The 27,553-nt window shown below is 32.0% G+C and overlaps 1 protein-coding gene across 1 annotated transcript in view; it reads left to right on the top strand.

Annotated features, from left to right (window-relative positions):
* LOC142326558 (uncharacterized) overlaps positions 1 to 27,174 on the top strand; it is a 79,436-nt gene extending 52,262 nt beyond the window's left edge. Inside the window, exon 3 of the mRNA XM_075369134.1 lies at positions 26,064 to 27,174. Coding sequence (XP_075225249.1) covers positions 26,064 to 27,007 — 944 coding nt within the window. The 3' untranslated portion in view covers positions 27,008 to 27,174. The remainder of the gene's footprint in view (positions 1 to 26,063) is intronic.
* Positions 27,175 to 27,553: the final 379 nt, after the last annotated feature.

Here is a 27,553-nt window from a genome sequence, read left to right as displayed (position 1 = left end):
AAGTAGTGCAGCAAGAATAGGCTGCAATAATCAAGTTGGCAGTCGTTTTAAAACGCTTGTTTTTTTCTTTAAACCAGTTAAAAACTACATAATGTGTAATTTGGACTGCGTCGTGTTTTTGTGTGGAGATAAATATAACATTTTAATTTATAATTTATGGCTCTGTACATGAACACATCATTTTAGAAAAGTATAAAAATATCAGCTCTAAAAATTCAGATATTGCAATATTGTATAAATATTACAGCGAGGTTGGAAGACACGACTGCGTTTTGTTTTTGCCGATGTCGGGCGGTGTGTGGACGAAGCCTGCGTCCACTCCTTTCACACCACCTGGTGGTAAAAACCGGGTTGAGGGTGAACTGATGTGAGTTGGCTCAGTCAAACGAAGGCTGAACACGAGTAGGAACGACAAAGTTCTACCTTTTGCCTGTCATGTCCTCCTTTAATTCGACCTACCCTGCAGGAGAAAGTAAGCGCTGGTACACATCGTCTGGATGAGCGAGCTTTCGTGCCGCAACCTGTGTGATGCCTCAGGTGCTAGCGATTTCGCCACTCTGCGGTTCGATGTGAGAGATCGCAAGTATACGTGTTCGGCGAAGAAACTTGTGAAGGGAAACCGTGCAAGGATCCTCCTGTTTGAGTCGACTGCAAAGTACAGCATTCATGTCGATCAAGAAATTGTTCTGTTTATAAAGGTGAAGCAGCTTTTCATAAGTTAAAATATTACAGAAAGTCAGCTATTTTGAAGTTACAAACTTAAACAGCCGTAGACCTAGAGCAGCAAAACGTTTGTCAGGTAGGAGCTACAGTTTCTACCGCAAGTGTTGATGCAGGTTCCTAAGTAAATTCGCTCCAATGTTAGCTACAACGGTAGAAAGAATAATCGATGATAAAATGAAATGTTTCTTTAAAAGGAAGCTATAGACCGCCGAAGCCGCCAGGAAATACAGCGAGTAAAAATAAAATCGGATTAGAACAGAATAAAAAGAAGACAAACTTGAGGTTACGGTTCAGCTACATAATCTGACAAATGAATTTGTTAAGAAGGCTTCGGAACATCCGGAGGGGGCATTGAAGCCATGTTCTTCTGCACTGATCTCACAACTAAAACCGCAGAGAACCCTAAATCCACAATAAGAGTCCTGTTTTTCCTCTTTCCAAGTCGAGGAAGCGAGGTGCGATTTCTATCGTGTATGCAGCTCCTGTCCCCGCCTCTGAATTGACTCCTACACAGAACGTCGAGCCATGCCAGTTCTCGTCAGCGTTTCCTTGGTCTCCGACTTGGAGAATGGAAGCTACACGGGAGATTACTTAGTATTAGAACATAAAGCAGTTTGGAGATGAAAAATAAAATAAAAATGATATCTCGAAGAAAATATATGCCATCCCCGAAAGTTGGTTGTTTTATAAGGCAAACTGAACTAGTTTCACTGCTGATACGAAACTTCCCAAACCAACTGAAGTTATCAGAAATTAAGTTGACGCTATAAACAATATTATATTTTCCTTGACAACAAGATATATTGCCAGAACATCCGGGAAACTAAAGAAGTCACCCGTTCCGTGATGGAATGTTGAAATAAGTGAAGCGGTAAAAAGGAAGAAAAAGAATATAACGCTTTCAAGAAACGTCCAACATCAGAAAATCTAACTGCCTTTAAAAAATACAGGGCGTATACAAAAAGGTTTATGACAGATTAAAAAAAAAAAAATGGTCCTAGCAACAATATGTGTCATCTATTAGAAGAAATACGACTGCAGCAGATGTTTGGAAAGAAGAAGGCTATATGTGGTCGTACAAACTTTATCTCCATAACTTACTCGCCTTCAATATGAAAATGATTTAAGGTACTCCAAACGAGATTGCTGAATTCTTAGCCAAATAATTCGAAGAAGCCAATACAACAGTTAATTTTGACGAATGCTTCAAAAAAAACAAAAACTTAAGGGTCACCTAAATTTTGGAACCAAAATGAATTTTTAGTACAATGTACCTTTCAAAATAGATGAACTTGTGAAAGCGTTAGAGAAAACAGCTAATACATATCTAGTTCAGATGAAATATATTACATCATGATCAGACAGCTAAGCACCGCTGCAAAATATAAATTGTTAAAATTACCTAATCAGGTATGGTGGGATGAAATTTACCCGTGGCAATGGAAGAAGGTAATTGAATTGTTCCAATTTAAAAAAAAAATAAAACCTTCGGACATCGAAGAGGAATTCCTGGTGTTCCTTTGTGTATGAACATGGAATAAGAGTCCCTGGGGAGTTGTATATAGGGTCTTGAGACACAAACGACGAAAGGACGTATTTTTGTCCGCTCTCTCGACCCGGCTCGGTGTAATTTCAGACATGTCTAAAATTTTTCACAGACTACTTGACGATTTACTGCCTGATGATACTACAAAGCAGGTGAGACCACATACCATCAGCGGGTGAAGCGTGAGATTGCTCAGTTTCACGGGGGTGCAGTTTCCTTGGAGATTGCAGAGACCGAGGTCCGTCAAGCTATCTGTAGTATAGGTAGAGGTATAGAGAGCACACAGGGGGATACTACTGGGAGTAGTATCTGCCTATAGAACTGTTTCTTACGAGGCCCTCTGTGTGCTCTCGAGAATGTTACCGATTGACCTTATCGGCAGATATAGAACTGACAGGTTTTTAGGCAGAGCAAAAAATGAAGTCAGGGAAAACATACATAGAATCTGGCAGGAGAGATCGGCGGAGGCTGGAATGGCTGGATGGACAAGAACTTTAATTCCAGAATTAACAGGATGGATTAACAGGCGGCATGGAGAGACTGACTATTGGATCACCCAGTTCCTGACGGGACGTGGGTGTTTCAATGGTTATCTCTATAAGGTGGGAAGAAGGAATGAACCCATGTGCATGTACTGCGAACAGGACGATGATTCTGAGCATACGTTTTTAGTATGTAATAAATGGATAAGACTAAGACACGACGCGGGTATTCATGGAAAAACGCCGAAGGAGACCATGGATTTCATGCTCAGCAGTAATGAGAACTGGAGGAAGGTCGCTGATTACATAAAGACAGTACTAAAACAGAAGAATGAAGGTGAAAAAAGTATGAATTTCTAGAATGTTAGGTTGGGTGGACAGCCTCAGCAGTGAGAGCCAGCAGGCTTAGGTGTGCTGGTTTCAATGATCCGCTGAGGACTCCTTGGGGTGTGCTGTAGGGACAATAGCGTATTTTAAAAGCCCGGGAGTCACATCACGACTTGCAGATATGATGTGGTTCCATAGAGGACATAATAGAGAATAAAAAAATCTCAAAAGAGCCACCGGTAGGCCTGACCTGCCATGCCGGTATATAGCCGGTAGGCGGGGAGGGCCTATTAGAGTAACGGACACTCACCTGGGGGGCGTAATACCATCAAGTCGGTCCGGCCCAGGGGAGTAGAGATAAAAAAAAAAAAGGCTCCTGGCTTTGATGGGATAACGACGGAGCTTCTTGTTCGTTCGGTAGGGGTAAGTGTGATAATTATCAAACAGGTTTTAATAAATTCTTGTTTGGAGGATACTTCTCGGATATATGTTGAAAGAAGGGTATTGTGAAATTATTGTTTAAAGGTGGCGACAAGGATTCTGCTGTTAGTTCGTCATATAAGCCCTTGACGTTACCACCGGTTATTGGTAAGGTCTTTGAAAAGATTTTGTATCTTCGTATAAATGAGAGGTTGACCTCGCTTGGTTTACTAATGGGTAAGCAGCATGAGTTTCGTCCCGGAAAGGGTACTGAGGACGTCATATTTCGTGTGATGAGTTTGGTACCTCCAGTCGGGAGGAATATGTCCTAGAAATTTTCCTGGGCATTTCTGGAACATTTAATAACCTATGGTGGCCTTCTGCTACATAACAATTACAGAAGAGCGATTGTACTGTGAGCGAGTTGCAGGTTATGAAAAGTTACTTCAATCAGGGATGTGCTGCTCCGGCAGCCATGAAGTAGGGAAGACACTGCTCAAGGGTTGTCCGCAGGGCAGTGCGTTGGGTCCCTTATTGTGGGTGGTGGAGTTTGATTCACTTCTGCGGTTGAGGTTATCCAGCGGGTGTCGCATCGTGGCTTATGCTGACGATGGGCTCCTGCTGGTCGAAGGAGGTTCGCGGAGGTGGGTTGAATTCCGAGCCACTCAAGTATGCAGGATACTCGAGCTATGAGGATATCAACATAAGATGACGTTTAGCCCGGAGAATAATACGATGATGCTCCTCAAAGGCCGTTTGGCTATGAGACGGCTACGGCTTCGCTTATCAATTTCAGGCTAACGTTTTAGATATGTTCGAGTTCAAAAATCCCTTGGAGTGTTTCTTGATGATAAATTGCAGTTTAAGAAGCACCTTCAATACGTTGTGGGGATGACCTGTAATGCCTACTTCGGAATTGACATATGGTCAATCCTGATAGGAGTCTTAATTTTAAGACTATGAGTATCTTTTATAAGGACGTCTGTGAAGCAATTATGCTGTATGCGGCACCTCTTTGGGCGGATAGGCTAAAATTTACAAGCTATCGGGATATTTTGTTACGGACTAAACGCCTTGTATTGCTAACGTTAACATGATCGCAGGCGTGAAACCGATACACTTGATTGTTTCTGAGAGGCAAAAGCGTTATGTTGCTAAGAAGTCAGATGAATTGACTTCAAAGAAAATAGAGGAGATAGAATAGCAAGCATGGTGTCGCCCTGAGACAGGCCAGATGGGATAAGACAGAGTGTGGGCGTTAAACGCATGATCTTTTCCCTAATGTCGTTGATTTGCGGGACGCCTCTTGGGTACACCCGAGTCAAGTATGTGACGCAATTTCTTTCAGGGCATGGTGCTTTTCGGGACAGATTATAGAAATTCGGCCTGGCGGACTCTGGTATGTGTCCGCAATGCGGATTGTTGGACGATGCTTATCAGGTGATGTATGAATGTATGACTTAATGCGCACGAAGACCATTTGTCGGGTTGATATAATCGGGTCAACACTTGATCTCCGTGTTAATTGGAAAAGCCAGGCCGAATGGGTGATCGTAGAAAGTTTATTGCATATTTGGTAAAAGAAAGGATCGCTGAAGGGGTGTGTGATGTTTGCTTGGATTTTCCTTCTTCGTGTTTATATTTGGTTTTAATTAAATTTTTTGCTGTTTTTGTTTCTGTTTGGTTATAGATTTTTTTTGTTTTTCTTTTGTTACGTTTTATGTTACTATTATGTTACATTATTTATTGTTATTGTTATGTGTTGTTAGTGTTTTTGTGTTACATTTTATGATTCGTTGTGTGTTGAACTCATTTTTAGCTTCGAATGCAAGTCGTTTAGTCTTGTTTGAAACTTGGCTAGATGTCTTTTGTTTGGAGTTTATTTTAGTAGTACACTGATAAATGTCGCTTGTAGCATTCGCATCGGTGGCATCCTGGCTGAGGGTTCAATGAAAGATATCATTGCCGAGGTACTGAAGATGACCTTCAGTAAAGCCCAAAGGAAAGGACGGACGGGCTTCAGGATGTGTTCACTTCTGTAGAAAGAGAACTCCTCATCGTGGTCATGTTTTGACCAACGATGACCATCCTATTCAGTACAAAGATAATGCACGCTTTTTAGGTTTATTATTATGTAAACCCGTTATTTGGAGACTACACGTACAGTATTTGAGTTTTAGATGCAAGAAAGCTCTAAACGTTATTAAATGTTTATCGAACATGAATTGGGGCTCAGAAAAAGAGAGATTATTGCAATTGTCTAAATCATTGGTTCAATTGAAGCTTGATTAAGGATGCATTGCATATTCATCCGCTATAAAGTCGCATCTATGAAAGTCATACATAATAGCGGAATCAGATAAGACAGCGGAATCAGTCCCACAGGCGCTTTCCGTACAAGCTCTGGTGATAGTTTAATGTCTGAAGCCGGCATAGTGTCATTACATTACAGAAGAGAGATCTTACTATTAAAGCCTACAGCAAATATGTGGGCCTTTTTTATCCACATAAGCTATAAAATATTTAATAACAATCCTTTGGCTGCACTGTATGAATAACGCGCAACTTATTCCACGCCAGGCAGACTACAGTATCCATATCGGTACTGGTATCGTGAGTTAGCAACAAAACATAGACTTGCTTTGAAGAATACACAAGTAATTTCTTGTAGAGAAATACCATCAAGGCTTTTCCCAACTGTAAGCAGAAGATTATATCTGTCTTATGGAAAAATAAAAGAGAAACCTGCAGTGATCATCCTACAGGAATTTTTGTCAATCATCAGTTTCTGGAAAGAATACATAAAAATTTATACTGATGGTTCTATAACCGATTATGGTATTGGATGCTCTATATACCTAAAATGTGAAGACTCATTCGTGAAAACTGCCAGATATAGCCGCATTGCTACACAGCAATTTCTTCGGTACAAAAATTTCTGCAAAGAGAGAGTGCTTATTTGTTCCATTCTTTAAGCGCATTAACTGCTATTCGGATTAAGAACAGAGAGGATGTTTCTATCGCAAAACATTCTGTCCATTCTGTATGTACTAAACCGAAGTATTATTTCGATATACATTTGTACATCGAATTGTAGGACTCCAGGATAAGCTGGTATCTCGGGAAATGAAAGCGCAGACGAAGCTGCCAGAATGACAACAATTTATGAGAATGTAGACATAACCCAATTCATGTGACAGACATTAAAAATCATCTAATACTATCAGTAACACACGGTACAATGAATGGAGAAGATTAAACACGAGACTGAATGCAATTAAGATTACTCCAAATAAATGGAAGAGCGACCCAAAACTGACTCGCCGAGAACAAATTGCGGTGACCAGACTCAAAATCGGTCAAATACGAATAGCCAATTCATTTTTTGTAAACGGGTTAGAAAGACTGTTATTCAGTGTACGTGATAAACTACTTACTAGTAGATAAGCATCTACTAGAGGAGTGTACAATATATGAAAACCTCAGGAAGAAGTATGAACTAAGAAATAATATTGCCGCTGATTTAGAAAATGGTAAAGAAGAAGAAATAGTTTACATGCCAACGGATTATAACGCTATTAGAGTAAGCCTTTGACGAAATCAGAATATTTTGTTTGACAGAATGTTTTTGTGCGAAACTTACGGTCTTAGAGGAAGAAAGGGATCGCGCCTTCCATAAATCGGTTAATTTGATAGTTGAGAGTTGTAAGTTATGGTAGGTGATCGTGGTTGCAAGAGGCCGTACGAAGACAATAGTGGGTTTGTAAATATACTGATGGAAATGTCTGCCGAGCCATTTGCATCGGTGGTATCCTGACTGTGGCCAAACTGATAACAATATTGTGTTATCAAGTTTAGAGGGTCTAAAATATGAACTCCGGTAAAGGCCATAAATTCTACGAATGGAGGTGGTAATGCGACGACCGGGAGCGTCACGAGACGGGTTTCATCCCTTATGGGGATCAGGATGTAAGGCAGTTGACACCTGAACATAGAATTAACAAATTTACATGGTGCTTGTCCAATATTTTTTGTATATTTTAGTTTATTTAATATTTTAGTTTCCTTTTTATGTTTCATGTAAATGTAATGGCCATATATACCCTAACATATGACGATCCTACTGGTAATTTTATTCTTTTTTTACAGAATATGATCAGGGCTGACATGAATGATCTTAGAAGTCGATGCCCATTTAACCCAATTTAAAAAAAAAATAATAATAAATATAAGTAATACGTAATTGAACCAGTGAGTAAATCCTCAATGATTCATATCAATAATCGGGTCCTTCTTTTCCTACTTCTCTTAATTAAGATAATTTTCTGAATAAAATAAAGTTTTGTAACTTTTTTTTGGATGACTCTAGCTTGATCACTGTTTGTTAAAAATTATTTTCAACATATCAAAAAACGTAAAAATGAATTTTAAAAAAATAAAAAATTCTAATAGTTACATACAAATAAACTGATAGATAATAAATTTTCATTACAATTTTCTGAAACATTAATAAATGTAAACCGGAGTAAAATTTATTACTACTTAAATAACCGTACTTAATTTTTTTATACTTTATCTTGAAATTCAAAATATAATGCTAAGTATATGCATTGGACAAGACACGTTAGGCGAATGAGGAACGAAAGAATAACTGCTGGGGTTTTAGTTTGAAGCCCCATCGTCTTCGGGTAGATGAAGCCTGGTATTTTGTAATTTGCGACAGTTATTATTAGTAACGGGTACTTTATAACAAATAAGAATAAACTATTTTGACAACTCTTAAATGAAGATTCAAAAAAGGTACCGTAAATTAAAGAGATACGTGAAACCCGGTACAATAATAGCGTTAAGGCACTGTAAAAAGAACGTAATATTTTTCTGAATCACCAAATCTGCATCAGTTGAAATGCATCTCAAAATTTATCAGAAATATATTATACTTTATTGTAATTAAACTAATATAAGCGTTAGACTTAAGTAAAAAATGTAATAACTCTTACTTTACTGTACTGAATTTCAGAACTTTTCTAATTTTTTAAAATGGCACTTCATGAATATTACAATTTAAACTTTTAATTTTGAAACTTTTATTAGTTTCAATTTTTTTTAAATTCATTAACAAAAACAAAAAAAACATTGTGCTTAAAAAAAAAATAAAAATAAGAATAGATTGTACATATTTCTCGTAAAAAATTACGCGAATAAAACACACCAACCTCAGAAAAAAAAGTTCTATTTTACAAAGTTCCAATCTGAAATGTACGGAGCGTATATCTTTAAGAAACCTCGTCTAATTTTAAAGTAGTTTTAAGGTTTTCATTTAAAATGTTTAAACATTTTTACCGTTCTCGAAAACAAGATGTACACAAGGTTTAAAAAACCCAGAGATAAAAACTATAATTATTCTAAGAAGTAATAACAATCGCTTTCATTAAAAGTGCATCAAAATTGTCTAGCAATCAACAGCTGAAAAAAGTTTCAGATAAAAATAATAAATTTTTGTCGCATTAAAAAGTTAAGTCATTAACAATTTATCAGCGTAAGTCTACATTTACCGGTAATGTATACGTAGCTTGAACAAACTCAGGCTAACCATTCCTGAGATGTACGGTTAATTGAAACCCAATTGGACTTGGTATCCGTGATCTATTATTCAAATCCGAATAAAAGCCACTAACTTTATTAGGATTTGAACCTGAGAACTTCGACTTATAAATCAGCTGATTTAGGACAACCAGTTTACCGTTAGACCAACCCGATGGGTTGATCGAAAAATTGTTGATTTACCACTTATCAAATTTATTTAAAAACAGACGTAAAAATGTTCTTTTAATCGTAAAACACGCTAATGGATGATATCTTTGGCAAAAATTAAACATTTATTATATTTTCTAAAAGCCTTTTTTAAATAAAGTAATGGTAAACGTTCTTCCGGTACAAAGTACATATATAGAAATATTTTGTTAAATAACATCATCATATAAGTCAAATTTTAAAATAAAGAGAAATGAATGCATTCTTTTTTTTATAACGAATTTTTTTTAATTATTCAAATTTTTATACAATTTTAAGATCTTTTGTGACATAAATTATTGATTAAATAATTGATTATTTTTCTATATTTTTTTTTGTTTTAGAAATAGATTTTTCATCAGAAAATTTGAATGACAAACGAGAGTTATTAGATTTCGATTATTTTAAAAAGCAGATGTATCTGCATACTTATATTGGAATTTTAGAAAGAATTAATAATGCAGTCGACGATGGTGACGATAAATACATAAAATATTTACCGCTAAATTATCCAAAAAATTATACAGAATTTTACATGAAATGGATAGCTATAACAGCTGAAGACGGTTTAAAATTATTTAATCAAACATACGATTTATTTTTAAAAGAAATCGAACCGTTAAATAATCCTGAATTCATAAGGATACCCTGTACATTTGCTTATCAAATATTTACATACGGTTACGGCGGAAGAAAACCGAACTGGGATTATAAAGTTAGCAAAATATTCTTCAACGGTCCACATATGGTAACGCAATTAAGATTCGGAAGATTAATCGAAACCGATGTTTATAAATCTTTTTATACAAAAACAGGATGTATACCCCAACCGACAGGGATCATTGTCAACCCAAAAGTTCCGTTTTTATCCATATATCCAGATGCTGTAACGTATTGTAATAAACAACTTTACTTAGTATTATTTCATAAACCTTTATTGGTCGCTCCGTTAAAAAAAATAATGAAGTTATTTCACAGCGTACAACTTATGCCGGGAAACAATTATAAATTAAAAGTAAGAAATAAATATTACGGTATGTTACAATACGGAATGTATATTTTAAATTTAAATAAAAGCTTTCTAACAGTTTATTCCCGTTTCGATAAACAATCAGAAATAATAGAAGTAGATCTGGATAAACAGTATATTCAAAAGATGGAATATAGATATTACAAGGCGTATTTCAGATACATATTACCACGTATTTATTATCGATTTAAAAATATAACAACTCTATACAAAAAGATTAAAAACGACTAACATTTTTGAAATTATGGTATTTCACAAATAAATATTATTTACGAGTAAATCGAGAGCTAAATTTTAAGGCCGAAAACCTGCCTTACTAGTAAAACAAAAATAAAAACTGAAAACAGAACTGCACGGTTATACGATTTTTAAACGCTACATCTTTTGAAAATATAGTTAGAAAAATCATTCAACTTACACTTGGAGAAGTAAAAGGAGTAAGCAGCGTTTTCTACGGTAAATACATTTTAAGATGTAACGGTTCAAATTTTCATAGAAAAAAAAAACAGAAAATAATAATCGCCTAAAACGTCTATTTAAAAAACCAGTTTCCACATATTTGTTGACGAAAATACGTACGGTAATCTTTAAATATTACAAAATTTGGTGGATTTAAACACAGCTTTTTCGGTTTAATAAGGTAAGATAAGGTGTATGAAGTGAAGTAAGGTATAAAATTGTTGTAGTAAGAAAACGAGGGAAAACATCTGATATGGTAAAAAACGAAAATTTCAAAGTAGCCTAACCGACTGTCTATTCTAAAATTTTACTTCTAATTGTATTACTAGATAGTAATACAATAATAATAATATTTCTAAATAAAAATACATGTTTCTTTTTACGACTTCTCAGTTAACATCCTCTGATTGAAGGACCACATTTGGATGTATCTTTTTAAATATTAAATAATAACGTATTTTGCTTTTTAAATATACAGTTGTGAATCATGTGCGGTAAGTAATAAGACAAAACATAATAAAAGGAATTCTAATATCATTTTAATTTTTTTTAAAAATAAATATTAAAAATTATATTCTAATTGATTCTTAAACTTAGCCGATGACTTTGAAAGAAAATCTGAGAATCCAGAGTTTAAAAAATAGATTTGCGAGATCAATTTTAGGTCTGAGTAGAAATAATATGCTTTAAAATAGTAGAATTACAAAGTAATTGAATATTTTTTTTTTTTATCTGGAATTTTACGGGCATCGACTGCTAAGGTCATTAGCCCTCGTCACAATCTTTAAAAAAAAATTACTATCACAATCTGGATCGTCATATGTAAGGGTGTAAAGGGCCCTTACATTTTATTTAAAAGCACAAACTACACAAAACATTTAAGACATAAAAGACAAGGACAATCACAAACACTTACGGGGTGTAAAGGGCCCGATATTAAAATTTGAGATAAGGTTCTCAAAAGACCATGAAATTAAAATTAAAATTAAACTTATCAATACCATTTCTTTCTTTATATATATATATATATATATATAAACTACCGCTTAGAGTATCTTTTATCACAGTTTTAAACTTTCATTTTATAGACTTTTAAGAAGTCCACTGGCGTGTAGAAATGCAACTATATTTTCTTCATTTCCATTATCCAGATCAGCACTAATATTATTTGTAAGACGGAACCTCTTTCTGAGGTCCTCATATATAGTACAATCTTCTATTAGATGCTTGATTGTCAGTGTTTTATTACAAACACCGCACATTGGTCTCACTTCGCCGGTTAACAAATATAAATTTGTTAATCGCGTGTGACCTAAGTCTGGTCACCGCTACTTGTTCACGGCGAGTCAACTTAAAGTCGCTTTTCCATTTATAAGGAGAAGTTTTTACTGAGTTTAATTTTGTATTTAAAGTCCTCCATTCAGCGTTCCACTTGTTTCTTATTATGTTTGTTAGACGGTTTTTAACATCTGCCACTCTTACAGGAAATGCATCCAAATCATCACAGACTGTTGCCTTTCTGGCAGCTTCGTAATTGAATATTAACAATTTTAATGACAAAATGCAGAATAACACCGACAAAGAAATATCGAAATCTAGAAAGAATCGATTGTTAGATTATTATTAACTTGATAGTTACAGGAATTCTGATGTCCTACTAGAAAATGGCAGGAATAGAAGCATCATTGAAGCCCCAACGGAACTAGAGACTGGCTGTTCGAGGTGAAAAAAGTTATATATTAAAAACCAATAGTTCTTGAAGAATTTTGATTTTTTTACTTATTTAAAAAAAAATTAATTTGTCTTTATTTGAAATAATCTACATAGTTTTAGAGATACAGCACGTTAAGTGATTGGTATCTTCGGCTGATGTCAACTTTTCTTAATATTTTTCCTCTAAATACATTTCTGTAAAATGAAATCATAAGCTTAATGTAAAATGTTAGTAAATTCACTGGAAATAAGCCTATTTAATGGTATAAACAACCATTAAAATACAACCCCAAAATAACCCCAACCCCAAAACAAACCCAAAATATTGGGGCATATACACACACACACACACACACACACACACACACACACACACACACACACACACATATATGTGTGTCTGTGTAAAGATAAAAAACAAGATTAATAAAATTGGTAATGTTTATTACTAACTGGATTACTAACGAATTGACAATTTATCGGTGAGTCAGTGAACGACTCAGAACTTACTAATTGATACAAAACCAGTTAATGTCAACGACTTAAAAAATCAACAACGAATTAAAAACTAACAAGGAACTAGCTTATACAACTAAAATAAAAAATAAAAGTCTTCGAGATTCCTGCCAGCTTCAAGTAAACGTAACTTGATATACTTTCTTTAATGGAAAATTATCTGTGAAATATTACATCCTAACAAAAAAAAATATTTAGAATAAAAATAATGAAGATATCTTACGTAAACTAAAGATATATTTAATAATTTGAAAGCAGTTGTGATGATCATACCACGAAGATCATGCTACGAGACCCGATTCTGGAGATCTTACGTTATATGTAGTACTATGCTAAGAAATCCGTTTTGATGTCTCAGTGTAATAATGATTTTCAAACGGTCTTTATTTCATCTCATTTTTTAGCAGGACAAAAACGTCGAATATATGAGAGCAAATTACGACAACTCCAACGGTTTACTTTGCATTGCCTCATTCAAACGATATTAAGCTATTTCTCATAAATTATAAATTTTACATTATTGTTATGTTGATTTTTATAAAATAAAATAATTTGTAAAATAATTTTATTATTTAGGTCAGTAAAAATGTTAAGTCCCCGTGTTGGGGATGTGCTATACTTTTGTACCTGGATTACTTATTTCATAATTTATATTTTACGGTTTATTTAATATTATTTATTGTAAATCTCTACTTGATAGAGATAATTGTAGAGAAATTCTTTTTTAACATCTTTAAAAACTATAAATTTCATTAAAAATATTTTACTTTTTTCACATCAAAGTTCTTTTTAATTACGTTATTAAAATTTCATTCAATCATTGTGTTCTGCCATTACGGCAGGTCTTGTCATGGCCAGCAGTCTCTAACTTAATCTATCTTGCCGCAGTTACTTTGTCTTTCCGTATTTTCCTTTTTCCATAATCCCATCCAGAATAAATTACCTTTTTTCTTTACTATCTTTTTGAAACCTTTTTCTTCCTCTTCCTTTTTATATTTTTAAAATCTTCCATCGCATCCACTAAAACATTTTCTTGTGATACAGTATCCCAACCGGTTCCTTTTCCTGCTATCAATTACATTTAATATTATTCCGTTTTCTTTTATTCTTTGTAATACCTTATTATTAATTACCCGATTTAACCATCTGATATTAATCATTTTACGTCATACAAACGCCTTAATTCGCCTTCTGTCCACCTTCCTTAGTATCCACGTTTCGGCTCCGTGCAGCAAGACATTCCATAACATCTTGCGAATATCTTTCTTAAATTCAGTTCAATTTTCCACACAACAGTTTTCTCCTCGTATTAAGCGCTTTCTTACTCCTAGCTATCCTCGTTTTAATTTCTGTGATACAAGTTAGGTCTTCATTTATATTGCAGACCAAGTATTTAAATATTTTCACCTGCTCTATTACTTCATTTTCCAGTCTTCTCCACTTTTCCGCCTGTTACCGAGCTTTTTGTTTTCTTTTTATTATTCTCATTCCTTGATTTTCACAAGATTTATCTAAGTCATTAAGAATTTCAATTAGCTTTGTTTCACTTTCTGCACCAGCGCCTTATGATCACCAAATCGTACATATTCCACTTTTCTTCCTCCCACTGCAACTACTCTTTTGCCATAAAAGTAACCTTTAATTATCTCTTATAGATATACAGAACAGAATAGGCGGGATGCAGCATCCTTTCCGAATTCCTCTTCTAGTCTCTATACTTTCTGTCGTCTCATCACCCGCTTTAACTTTTATTCTCTGGTTAAAGTAGAGCTCTTTTATCAGGCATCTTTCCCTCTCCAGTCAACCCTACTAAAGGCATTTGAACTCTGTCGAAGGCCTTTTTCGGGTGAACAAATGTAATATTCATCTTCCGTCTCTTTTCCACATTTCTCACTACACATCACTCTTAGCAGACCAATAGCGTCTATAGTTCTCAATCTCCTTATAAAGATATGCTGCTCTTCCCTAATATCTTCCTCCAATTTTTTGTAAAGCCTCTTTTTTAATACTCTTAGCAGCATCTTTGCGGCATGAGATATTATGCCAATAGATCTATATCCTTCTCTCTTTTTTCGTATTTCTTTTCTTTTCAATTAGTGTCATTATTTTATAGTTTCAAGGAAATCCTTAGGCCGCTTCTTCCCTTCTTCATATATTGTATTGCGCAAGTTTAGTAATAAGATCTCTCCTTTCTCCAAGAACCTTAAACAGTTCAATCGGTATTTCATCACATCCTTCAGCTTTTCCTTTTTTCATCAATATAATACCTTCTTTTACTTCACTTCGTAGTATACCATAACCCTTTTGATCTCCATTGACCTTTGCTCCTTTCTTCACTTCTTGATCTATTTCTCTTGGCTTTTCTTTTATCGCATACAAATCTCCAATGTACTCTTCCCATCACCTTTTCACTTCTTCCCTCTCTGTTACTGTTTTTTCATTCTATGTTCTATGTCTGATCTAAGTCTAAATCTGTTTTACCTCTATGTCTCTCTTTGACCATTTTATTCCTCTCTTATCTTTAAAAACCATTTTAAGTTTATAAAACCATTTTAGTTTCTGAAGCTAAAGAAGCATCAGAAATGGTTTTTAAAGATAAGGTCTTTATAATATAATATAATATGTATATTATATACTATATAATATTATATCATATCGCCCTTCCTTTTCCAGGTTTTCCATCACAGCACATCTTTCCTGGAATCATCTTACTTTAACTTTCTCAGTTTTTCTACTTAGTTTATTTGATTCGTCTCCAGTCACAGTTTCTCTGCCATCACTCTTTCCATTTCTTCTGCTGTTTTCTTTTTCCTTAGTTTCTCAAAATCGTCTCCTTTTCATTCCATTTACTATTTTTTCGAGCTTTATATTCACTTCTGCAACAACCAGTTTGTGATCTGAATTTATATTCGCCCCAGGGTAAGCTTTAGCATTTTCAAGCGATTCCTATATTTTTGTTGCGTTATTATGTAGTCAATTTTGTATTTTGCACCGTTTATTCTTGGCACCTATGAACATCTTTTCCTCTGATAGTTTTCTTACAGGGTGTTTTTCAACACTATTTTTTTCTATATAGAAATTGACGAGTCTCTCTCCTCGTTCACTCCTTTTTTTCAAAACATATTTTCTAACTACCTTGTCTTCTTTTCCCTGTCCAATCACTTAGTATCACTATACACACCCCTTTTCTTCCATTTTCAGATATCTCTTCTACGTTTATCGTAATACTCTTCTACTTCCTTTGTTATTACAAAGTGATCAATAAAATATAAAAGTTGAGCATTATAAAGAATATTGGATGTAATTTTTTTTTTCAGTTTCATAGTGTCATAGTAGATAATGCAATTGTCAGTATCGTAAGTTTTATAGTGTTTTTTTTAATTTTATTATTTTTTGTTATGCGTTTATGTTGTAATTAAATATTATAAATAACTTCTCGTTTTAATTTATAAATGAAATAAAATAAAATTTGTTTTAGTTTTTACAAATACAAGAATAACAAATTTTGTAAACTATATTCTTATGATTCATTAAGTATTTTAACTGATAACAAAACAAATAAATGTCATTAAAAAAAATACTTTGTCATTCATTTTAAAAAAATATTTCATAGATTAACGTAAAATTATTTACTTAAGTTACACAACACACACACACACACACACACACACACACACACATATATATATATATATATATATATATATATATATATATATATATATATATATAACCTATTTATATATATATATATATATATATATATATATATAAAACCTATTTATATATATATATGTGTGTGTCATAAAAAAACCTATTTCAATTTGTAACCCACTGAAAATAAGAGGTTTTACTTTTGACATAAAATAAAAATATTGCTTTTTTTTTTGGTCTATCTATAATATATATATATATATATATATATAATAATTATAGTTTATTATAATCTAGAATATACATCAAAACTTATTTACTCATAAAATAAAACCTATTCGGTTTTATTGAAAGTGGACTGATAAATATATAAATAAATTTACAGTGAAAATCAAATATTATTTATTTGGTTTAACGATGATATTTTTTTTACTTTCATTGATAACGAAATATATATGCTATGATAATAAAAAAATATATGCTATTTCGATTAAACAATTAACAGATTAATGAAATCGGTAGTTGCACCAACTACGCTATCAATGAAATTAATTAGATTTGATTTCAGGTTTATACAACTTATCTTCTCTATCTTTTACTATTAAATGCTATTAATTATTTCGTTAATTATTTAATTTTGTCCCATAATTATATATTTTTTAACAGTTTCTATTATAAAAGAAATAAATAAACCCACTGGGTTGGTCTAGTGGTAAACTCGTCATCGTAAATCAGCCGATTTCGAAGTCGAAGTTCTCAGGTTCAAATCGTAATAAAGGTAGTTGCTTTTATTCGGATTTGAATACTAGACCGTGGATACCGCTGTTCTTTGGTGGTTGGGTTTCAATTAACCACCTATCTCAAGAGTAGTCGATTTGAGTTTGTACAAGACTATAAATTTACCGATACAACTTTACATTTTACTGATAAGTCGCTAATGGCTAACTCTTGGTGCGACTACAAACAAAAGTATTGAAAAAAAAAATCCATTTTAATTAAATATTCGTAAATTAAAAAAAATCAAATAAATCAGAATCTAAGTAGAAAAGAGTTTAAAACTTAAAAAATTGTAACAAAGTAATTTGTTTTAAAGCGAAAAGTAAATTGTGAATATTTCTTATTTGATATTTGTTAAAAATCATAAACGAATATTTGAGCTTTTTTTCTTGAACGTAGTTATATCTAATTAGTATTCTAGTACATAGTGGCGCGTAAATTTTCATATAAGTTTCTATTGATTATTACATTTTTCTTTAATCTGGTAATATGTTCTGAGGAAAAATCGATTATCCAACCCTAACTCTAAACCTACTCAAATACAAATTTTCAGTATAATCTCATAAGATTTTTTATTACAGTTCATTTTTAAAACCGGTGGAAAGTCAAAATACATATAAAGATGATGAAATAAATACATTAAAAATTTTAACATGTAACTGTTAATAATAATGATTTTGAGCAGTTTACCTCTAATATTATCAGCGTTAAGAAATAGTAAAATATTATTTTATTTAATGATATATTTTAAATATAATACCATGATAATGTCCAGCTGTTGACATTTTTTTTATAATGATAAATGTTGAATAAATATTTACCAACCATTCAACGAATTGAACAGGCTACCTCTTTTACATAAATTACTCTTAAACGGTATTATAAATGATAAAAAATTCAGCTTAAAAAAAAAGTGAAATAAAAACTTAGTTTCTTAATAGAAAAATTAAAAGAAATAAACAATTTTTATATATTATAATAATGCAATTGTAAAAAAAAATTCGTTATAAATTAAAAAAAAATTAATATTTTTTTAATTTTTAAAATATTTGCAAAAAATTGTTAATTTTACATTTCTTCTAATTTGGATTAACGTACGAGATAATAATTAATAAAAATAATTATAATAATGATTTAAATTGTTTCTTTTTTTAAATGAACAATCCAATGAACAATTGAGTGTTAATTAAGTTGAATCTGAAAAAATATTGATGACAATATGAGTTAATTTTTTTATATTCATGTTAAGCTTTCATATTAATATTAAAATGGAAAATGGATTGCCATGTCGTTGGATTATATTTTTTTTGTTAAAATAGTTTTACTTAAATTGTCAGTTCTCAGTGGTTATTATGTCTCCGATCAATCCCTGCCTAATTCGAAAAGCATTAGAGAAAAATAAAAAAAGCCATCGAAGATTTTTTTAGCGTTTAAATTTTATGCTAAAAATGTTTGAAAATATGAAATATTATTTAAAATTAAATGAATTTGTTTGTTTATTTACTGTTTTACAACACTAGATTAAAAATTACTGATAACCATATGAATATAAAATATTGTATATATTTCTAAATTCCCTTAAAATAAGAATGCATTCATTTTAAATTTTTTTTATTAATGTAACGATTATTTATTTATCTAATAGTAATAAATGGTTTTCTTTAATTAAAAAACTTAAATTTATATCATAAATATTTATTTCCGGTTATCACTATAACCGGAAACCGAGGAGGAGCTCCTCGCTCCTCCTCGCTCCTCGCTCCTCGCTCCTCACTCCTCACTCCTCACTCCTCACTCCTCACTCCTCAAGTAATATATGAATGTTTTCTAACCTATCCGTTACAAATTTCTCCTGAGCAAAACAGTGATCTATCCTGATTCGTCACAATCTCTTTGTGGAGACTCTTTCTCATCTCTTCCTTTACTTATCCTTTACTAATTTTTCCCTGGATGAGTACCATGAAAATGGGAATAGCCGTTTACCTTTGGCGTCATGCTGGGGCCTTTTAGAACCAGTCAGGGTTATATTTATTGAATCCGAGTGGTACAATGACTTTTTTTAATGCCTCCTGCATTTTCCACGGAATCGGTTTTCTATTTGCGGATTTTCAAAACGCAAAACTCTTTTTGGGAAAAACCCAGGCCTTATATTCATCGTATTATCTAATCTAATCTGTTACAAATAATTTTTTATAAAAATAATTAATATATATCATCGTTTTAAATTATAAATTTATCTTTTTTTTGTTATTTATTAGATAATATATTGTAAAAGATTAAAATACCATTAAAAAAAAGATTAAGAATTAGTTACGAAATGATAAAAAATCTTAATAAAACATTTCCTTTATATAATTATTGGTAGATTATGTTTAAATTCAAATATTAAAGTTTCTTTGATTGAATCATCCAGCCGTTATTTTTAATTATACAATATGTCTTACTTCGGTGATCCTAGAAATAAATTCTATACACACCCTTTAAATTCTCGTTTCGTGAACACGGTAAGTAAACATCATTGGATTTCAATCAGAAAAGTAAATTGTAGTAAATATCTTGGATTCTTTCAGATTATATAACAATTATTCGTAAAATCAGATTAATTTATTTAGAAGCAAACTGTACTGTAAAATATTGTATTATAGTATTATAGTATATTGTATTGTATCTTAATTCGTGGGAAAAAATGGATACCTTTTTGATAAATTTACGGCCCAAATCGCATTTTAATAAAGTTAATAATAATAATAAATAAAAAAGATTTTATGTAAATGTTGTCCTTTACAAAAAAAATATAATAACAGTAGTAATACAAGAAACAAAATATTTTATAAAATATTTCGCAGTTTTGCGCAAGACCGACTCTTCGTTAATTTAGTTTGGTTTTAATATTTCAATATATTTTTTTTAATTTGGTTTAATATTACTAACAATAGATACGCAGATAAAGAAATATTAACCTTCCAACTCGCAACATCATAACGGACTACGCTTCTAACTTGCCCGGCTTTAAATTTTTTTTACCTTAAATTGAGTGTAACTCAAAAACTAAACGAATCTTCAAAAAATCTTCACACGTACAATTTTAGATTCATTACTACAACATATTTAAATTTCAATGGAGATTAAGTAGTTTTTGAGATTTTTGAGCCATAAAATTTTATACGTACGGAGGCAGAATTATTTATTACAACTGAACAGACGAAGGTCACCTAGTTGGATGCGTTTCAACTAATTTTTATTCATTTTCGTATTCATCATGGAAAAAATTTATGGAGAATATAATTTAACCCATAACTACTAAAATCATAAAAAATTTTAAAAATAATTTTCTGAAATGCACTTGATACTAAATATTTTCTGTTTATTTATAAACCGAAAAGCTTTTAAACCTTTTCAATATTCAACTATAATAAATATTTTGGAAAAAAATTAAATTACAATGAAGAAAAGAATGGCTTCATCTTGGATTAACATGATATTACATAAAGTGTTGATGAATTAAACTGACGATTTGTTAAAACGGAATAATCCTTAGGAAACTTTTTATTTCATGTACTTTTACGTAGGAAACGAAATTTGAATTGAATTTTAAATTCTAATACATTTATTTTATTACTCGACCAAGTGAATACGATGAGTTGTAACGTTTGTAACTTAGTACGTTTGTTTGTTTCTTCCTTTCTGTAGCTTCACGAATCCAACCATTTACAATCAACTTTTGGATAGTAACACGTCTTTGGGCTGGACGTAACATAGGCTATCTTTAATTGTCTAATTTAGAAAGGGGGACTCTATACTGGGGACAAATATTAAAAATTATGTTACTTTCAGACTTTTTGAGGGTATTCCATAAAACGATAAAAAACACCTTTTGTGATTTTCTCGAAGAATTTATCGTTCTCTTGATATAAGCGAAAAATTTGCTCAGAAAAAGGAAGCAGGAATGCATCGCTGCTAGCGCCCGCCTGCGCGCTGTATGTTGCCGGTATGCGTTGCATTGCATCGCTGTTAATGATAGGTATATGATAGATCAGATCCTGTGGTTCTGAAAGTAAATAAATAAAACAACGTGTCTAAAAAAAAGTAAAATGGTAAAATAATGAAAAAGCGCTAAATAAAATAATTGAGTACGCTACAATTAAACATCACATGTTGCAAAAAATCGAAAATTTAGATGGCAGTGCTTTCCATTAGCATTGGAAAATCGTAGAATTCGATTATATTAATGGTTAGAATCAAAACTCGCTGTTTCGTACGGAAAATAGGCCTAAGTTGACGGTTAGTGACAGTTAACATGTTCCTTCGGAAGATATTATTAATTTTCACAGCAGCTGTATTGACAGCCAATCAGAGGCCGTCATTTCTGCTAATGAGCTATGGAGGTTATGTTCATTAGTTTGGTTTGTACGATTTATTTCTCTGTGTAGTTTTTTATAAATAAAAGTACATTTTAACAATATTTATACAATACCTAAAGTCATTTAAATAAATAATGGACTGTACACCTCTGCACATTGTCAAAACTAATTAGTTTCAAACTTAGTTCATAAATAAAATCTAAACTATAGAGAAACTGAACATTTTGATTAAAGAATTGAAAAATTCAACCGAAATTACATAAAAATAGTGTAATTTTATTTTTAATTTGCTTTAGGAAGTACCTAAATAATTTTTTTGCAATTTCCGAAAAATTACGTTTTTAGAACATATGATGTTTGATTCTACGGTACTTTTTTATTTCTTTTTATTCTAGCGCATTAAGAAACAAAAAACCGACTACTAATTGTACACATCTCCCTACATTAATTATAAAAAACGAAAAAAAAAAGTTAAATAAGTTTTTCTTTCTTTTCTTACAGGCATATTTTAGTATATATTAAGTTAAGTAGACATATATTTAGTATATTAAGTCAGCGATGTGAAATTTGATATTACTTCTAGATTTTACGTAGTAGTCGGAAACTTGCTTGACTATATGAGATGCTACTTAATGGCTTCCACTTAGTTAACTAATAACCACCCGAGTACAATACAACATACAAAGAACCCAAATATTACAGTACCTTTCAAGACTAACAAACACCCAAATATATATAAAATCTAGAAATTTAATATTATTTCTATTTCCTATTTATTTCTATATATTTCTTTTTTTTCTCTTCTTTATAATAAAACTGATAATTTTAGAAAAAAACAAAATGGAGTAAATAACGATATAGGGAAGAATGAAAGTGTAATAAATGCACTAGAAGTATAAACAAATGAGACAAAAAGCGCAGAATATTTGTCAAAATTGACTGCTCTTCATATGTATTTTAAGCAAAGGACACCAGAAATAATTAAATATGATGTATCCTGAAAAAATTCCTGTAAGAAAAGAAAGAAAAACTTGCTTAACTTTTTTTTAAATATTATTTTAGGTAGATATCTGCAATTATTAATCGGATTTCTTATTTTTAGTACTTATTTTTAAAATATATTTTCATAAATATCAATAAAATCGTACAATTTATAAAAAATATTGGTAATTAAGCAATAAATACTCCTCATTTTATAATGAATCTCTTTATATCGATATGAAAATGGTGATCAGTAATATTCAGCTTCCATTGCAGTAAAAACAATAATAATAATTTTTATTCCATAAAATAAACAGATTAATAATGAAAATAAAACTATTTACAGTTACAAATTTTTAATACATAAGCTTGGTAGACATACAGCCAAACAATATAAAATAATAAAAGTAAACCATTATTACATTATCTTGTGGAACTAGATACCCCTACAGTAATAACTGTATTGGAGGTGACCATCCATTATCTTTCAATGAGTAAAGTAATAAACTAATCATTTATTAAATAATAATGGTCAAGTGTGGATTTAAAAATTAATTACCCGATATAAGTCTTGCAGAAATAAAATTTCAGCTAGTGACAAGATTATATTTATATAATACAAATTAAATAACTCAGAACCATATATACAATACAAGAATACAGTGATAAAATTGAAAATGAATTAAATCCTAGATAAAATTGAAAGAAAAATAATGATAACAAAAATATGAAACTTTTAGTCATCGATTCCACCCAGAATCACAGGCCAATTAGTTAAAAACTCTCTACATCTTTAATTGACAACAACCATTCATAAATTGTTAGTGAAAAGTCTTCTATGGATTTAAATTCCCTTGGTAAGCGATTAAATATTTTTTGACCTAAGAATGGACATTTAAATAACTCAATTCTTATCCTAGGAGGGACTACTCTATCCGCTTGCCGCAAAGGCCTTAAAAAATCCTTATTTCCTTAAGGAAAATGATGGATCGGCAGCCGTGCTTAGTGATAAGATATTTTTCGAATAGCGATTTCTCTGATGGTTGGTCATCCACCCATTTCCTTTATTCTAATTCTTTTTTCCATCATTTTCAGTTCTGTACGTACAAATCTCACCTTGTTAGTTTCATCCTGATTAATGATAGGGTCGCCGGTTCGTTTTCATAATCTGATGGGATTTAGGATTCTATTCTCTGTCCAATGTTTACAACATAAAACGAATAGTTGACAAACTCAAATAAAGCCGGACTTTCTAGCCACAATTGAAATAAAGAACCCCCTATAATTATAATAATATAATTTATAATAAAATAATTATAATTATAATAATATAATTTATAATAAATAATTATAATTATAACAAAAGTAATGAAATGTAGTAGAAATAACAAAGATGGACCACTGAATGTGAAAATAGGAGGAGAAAAGATTATGGAGGTAGAAGAATTTTGTTATTTGGGAAGTAGAATTACTAAAGATGGACGAAGCAGGAGCGATATAAAATGCCGAATAGGACAAGCTAAACGAGCCTTCAGTAAGAAATATAAGTTGTTTACATCAAAAATTAATTTAAATGTCAGGAAAAGATTTTTGAAAGTGTATGTTTGGAGTGTCGCTTTATATGGAAGTGAAACTTGGACGATCGGAGTATCTGAGAAGAAAAGGTTAGAAGCTTTTGAAATGTGGTGCTATAGGAGAATGTTAAAAGTCAAATAGGTGGATAAAGTGACAAATGAAGAGGTGTTGCGGCAAATTAATGAAGAAAGAACCGTTTGGAAAAATATAGTTAAAAGAAGAGACAGACTTATAGGCCACATACTAAGGCATCCTGGAATAGTCGCTTTAATTTTGGAAGGACAGGTAGAAGGGAAAAATTGTGTAGGCAGGCCACGTTTGGAATATGTAAAACAAATTGTTAGGGATGTAGGATGTAGAGGGTATACTGAAATGAAACGACTAGTACTAGATAGGGAATCTTGGAGAGCTGCATCAAACCAGTCAAATGACTGATGACAAAAAAAAAAATAAAATAATTTAAATAAAATAAAATTATAATAAAATAATTTTTTTTATAATCTACTCCTTTTTTTTTAAACACCCCCAAGACGACCAGCCCACGCTAAAAAGCTTAACACAGTCGCCTCAGAGTGTCGCGGCAGCGCAGTCTGTCCTCCCTAGCTCGTCCGAACTCGGACATCCAATTTCTCCCGTGCCTCCTCGAAAACATACTAATCACCTCTTCCGGTGATCAGAATGTTTCTCCGCAGGGGAGCTACCCTTTCCGTCCCTATTATACCTGATCCAGACACGCATTTCGCTTGCCCTTCACAGTTACCCGTCCCCCCATGCACACCTCGAGGGTCCTCTGTGCCATCATCCCCCACGCATTCCCATGACCCCTCATTACTTGTTGCCTCATGTCCCCCTCGACGTCAGCGGTAGAGCACCGCACACAATATCCCTCCACTCCATGTCTATCGGTATATCCGGCATAGCATATTCAAACAACAACACGGACAAAGACACATAATACAATCATAAATTCCTAACCTAAAAAAGTACATTAACAAATACAAAACTAAAACACATTTCTACGCTTTTCATAACATTGAGGGCCGTGTGCAAGTCAAGGGGGTTCCTTCTCCCTCTTCGCTGTTAGTACGAGACCAGCCACTCTCTCTACCTCCCTCCATCCATTCTCACTCTGGAGCAGGTGTCTGACAACGTTATCTGGTGTTACGGCCGCCGGAATCAGACGTCTCTCGTTCTCCCACCTGACGCAGTCGAACCAGGTGTGTTCGGCTGTGTCAGCTGTCGCACAGTACCTGCAACTGTCGTTCTCCTCCTCTTGAAGCGATGCAGATAGCTATCAAAAATTCGCATGGCCAGAAAGTAGTTGAGTAAGGCAGTATCATACTTCACCATGCTTACGCCCCACGCAAGCACTCACGTCCGGAATCAGACGCGTAGTCCATCGTCCTACCCGGCTCGCCTCCCCTGTTGCTGCCAGATGGCCATGATCTGCGCCCTTGTATTCTCTTTGCTTACACCACTACTTTATTTCCTACTTTTATAATAATGTACCTGGGCGATTGGTTTTTTAATTCCACGAATAAAATCGTGTGTAGATTAATACGCGAGTATTTACTTATATAATCGACAAGATGATACGTATATGTTAATTTTAAGTTAAATAATAAGTTTAATTTTAAATAATAATAATATTTATACTAAATGTAATCTGTTTTCCCTCTTCTGTATAATAAAACTGATAATTTTAGGAAAAAAACAAAATGGAGTAAATAACGATATAGAGAAGAACGAGGGTGTAATAAATGCAATAGAAGTATTAACAAATGAGACAGAAAGCGTCGGATATTTGTCAAAATTGACTGCTCTTCATACGTATATTGGCGTTCTGGAAAGGACACCAGAAATACTTAAAGACGATATTTTTCCACATTTTATACCTTCTGGTTGTTCTAATAAATTAATCGAATTTTATTACGATAACGTTATTATTTCTAAAGAAGAAGGATTTGATATATTTTTAGATAGTTTTTTTCCACAAGTTTTTAAAAAATCTTACAATCCGAGTTCGTTACGATTAAATGAAATAAGCGGTTGTAAATTAATGACGTTCACGAAAAAAAAAAATAATACTAACAAACATAAACCGGAACATACACCAGAAATTTTAAATATTATTGCTTCTTCGTATAAAGATCCGTATAAAAATGAAATAACTAATGATGTTGCTTTAAGGGAATTTACTAAAAAGACAGGGTGTACAATTCTTCCAGCTGGAAATATAGTGAATCCAAACGCACCGTATTTAATATATCATTCTCACGCGTTAACATATTGTCGCGGTGAAATTTATATGATCAAACTGACATCTCCTACTTACGGTCGAAAAACGAATTTAACTAACGTTATTAGAAAATATAATTTTATAAAAATCGTAAATAACGAATACAAAATTAAAAAAACTCACCGCTTCTTTACTAAAATTCAAATTGGATTAGCGATTATGAAACTTCGTAAATGTTTTTACATTATACATGCGCCATATGATAATGGATTAGAAATAATAGAGTTGGAATCGGATGAAAAATTTATTAAAAAAATTACAAAGGAATTAAATAAAGTGTATTTTCATTATGCGTTACCTGAATTTTATCGCCTAACTCAGAAACATAAAAATAAGAAAATATGGCAATAAAAAAAATTGACATATGAATATATATTCGTAGATATATATATATATATAAGAATACAGGTAGATAGATAACAATAAAAATACAAAAATAATGTATATATTTTGACAAAATGATTTTTTATTGAATATTTTATAAAAATAAAGAACAAAAAAGTTATTTCTATTATATAACGAGTAAATAAATTTTTTAAAGAAAAGATTGTACTGTTTAAATAAAAATTAAAAAAAAAATTTTGATACTAATTTATTAATATGAATAATGTAATTATTTTTCATAAATAAAAAAAAAATTGTTGTACTTTTTATTTTGCTTTATTTCGTTAATAAAGGTAGAATTTTACATATATTAGCCATTTTTTTTTTTTAATAATTACTTTATTATTTAATTACCTACTTGTCGATCGATCCTGTAGCCCATGTAGGACACGATTTGCATCCTTCACATGATCCAATCGCTTCCCTTTCATCTAATTCTTTCAGTCTTCGTCTTTGTAACAATATCATATTCTCCAAACAACTGTTCCAATATTTCATCGTTCTCACCTTCTC

This window comes from Lycorma delicatula, chromosome 6, assembly GCF_047948215.1.
Source record: "Lycorma delicatula isolate Av1 chromosome 6, ASM4794821v1, whole genome shotgun sequence".
Taxonomy (NCBI): domain Eukaryota; kingdom Metazoa; phylum Arthropoda; class Insecta; order Hemiptera; family Fulgoridae; genus Lycorma; species Lycorma delicatula.
This window is presented reverse-complemented; position numbering and strand designations above follow the sequence as displayed.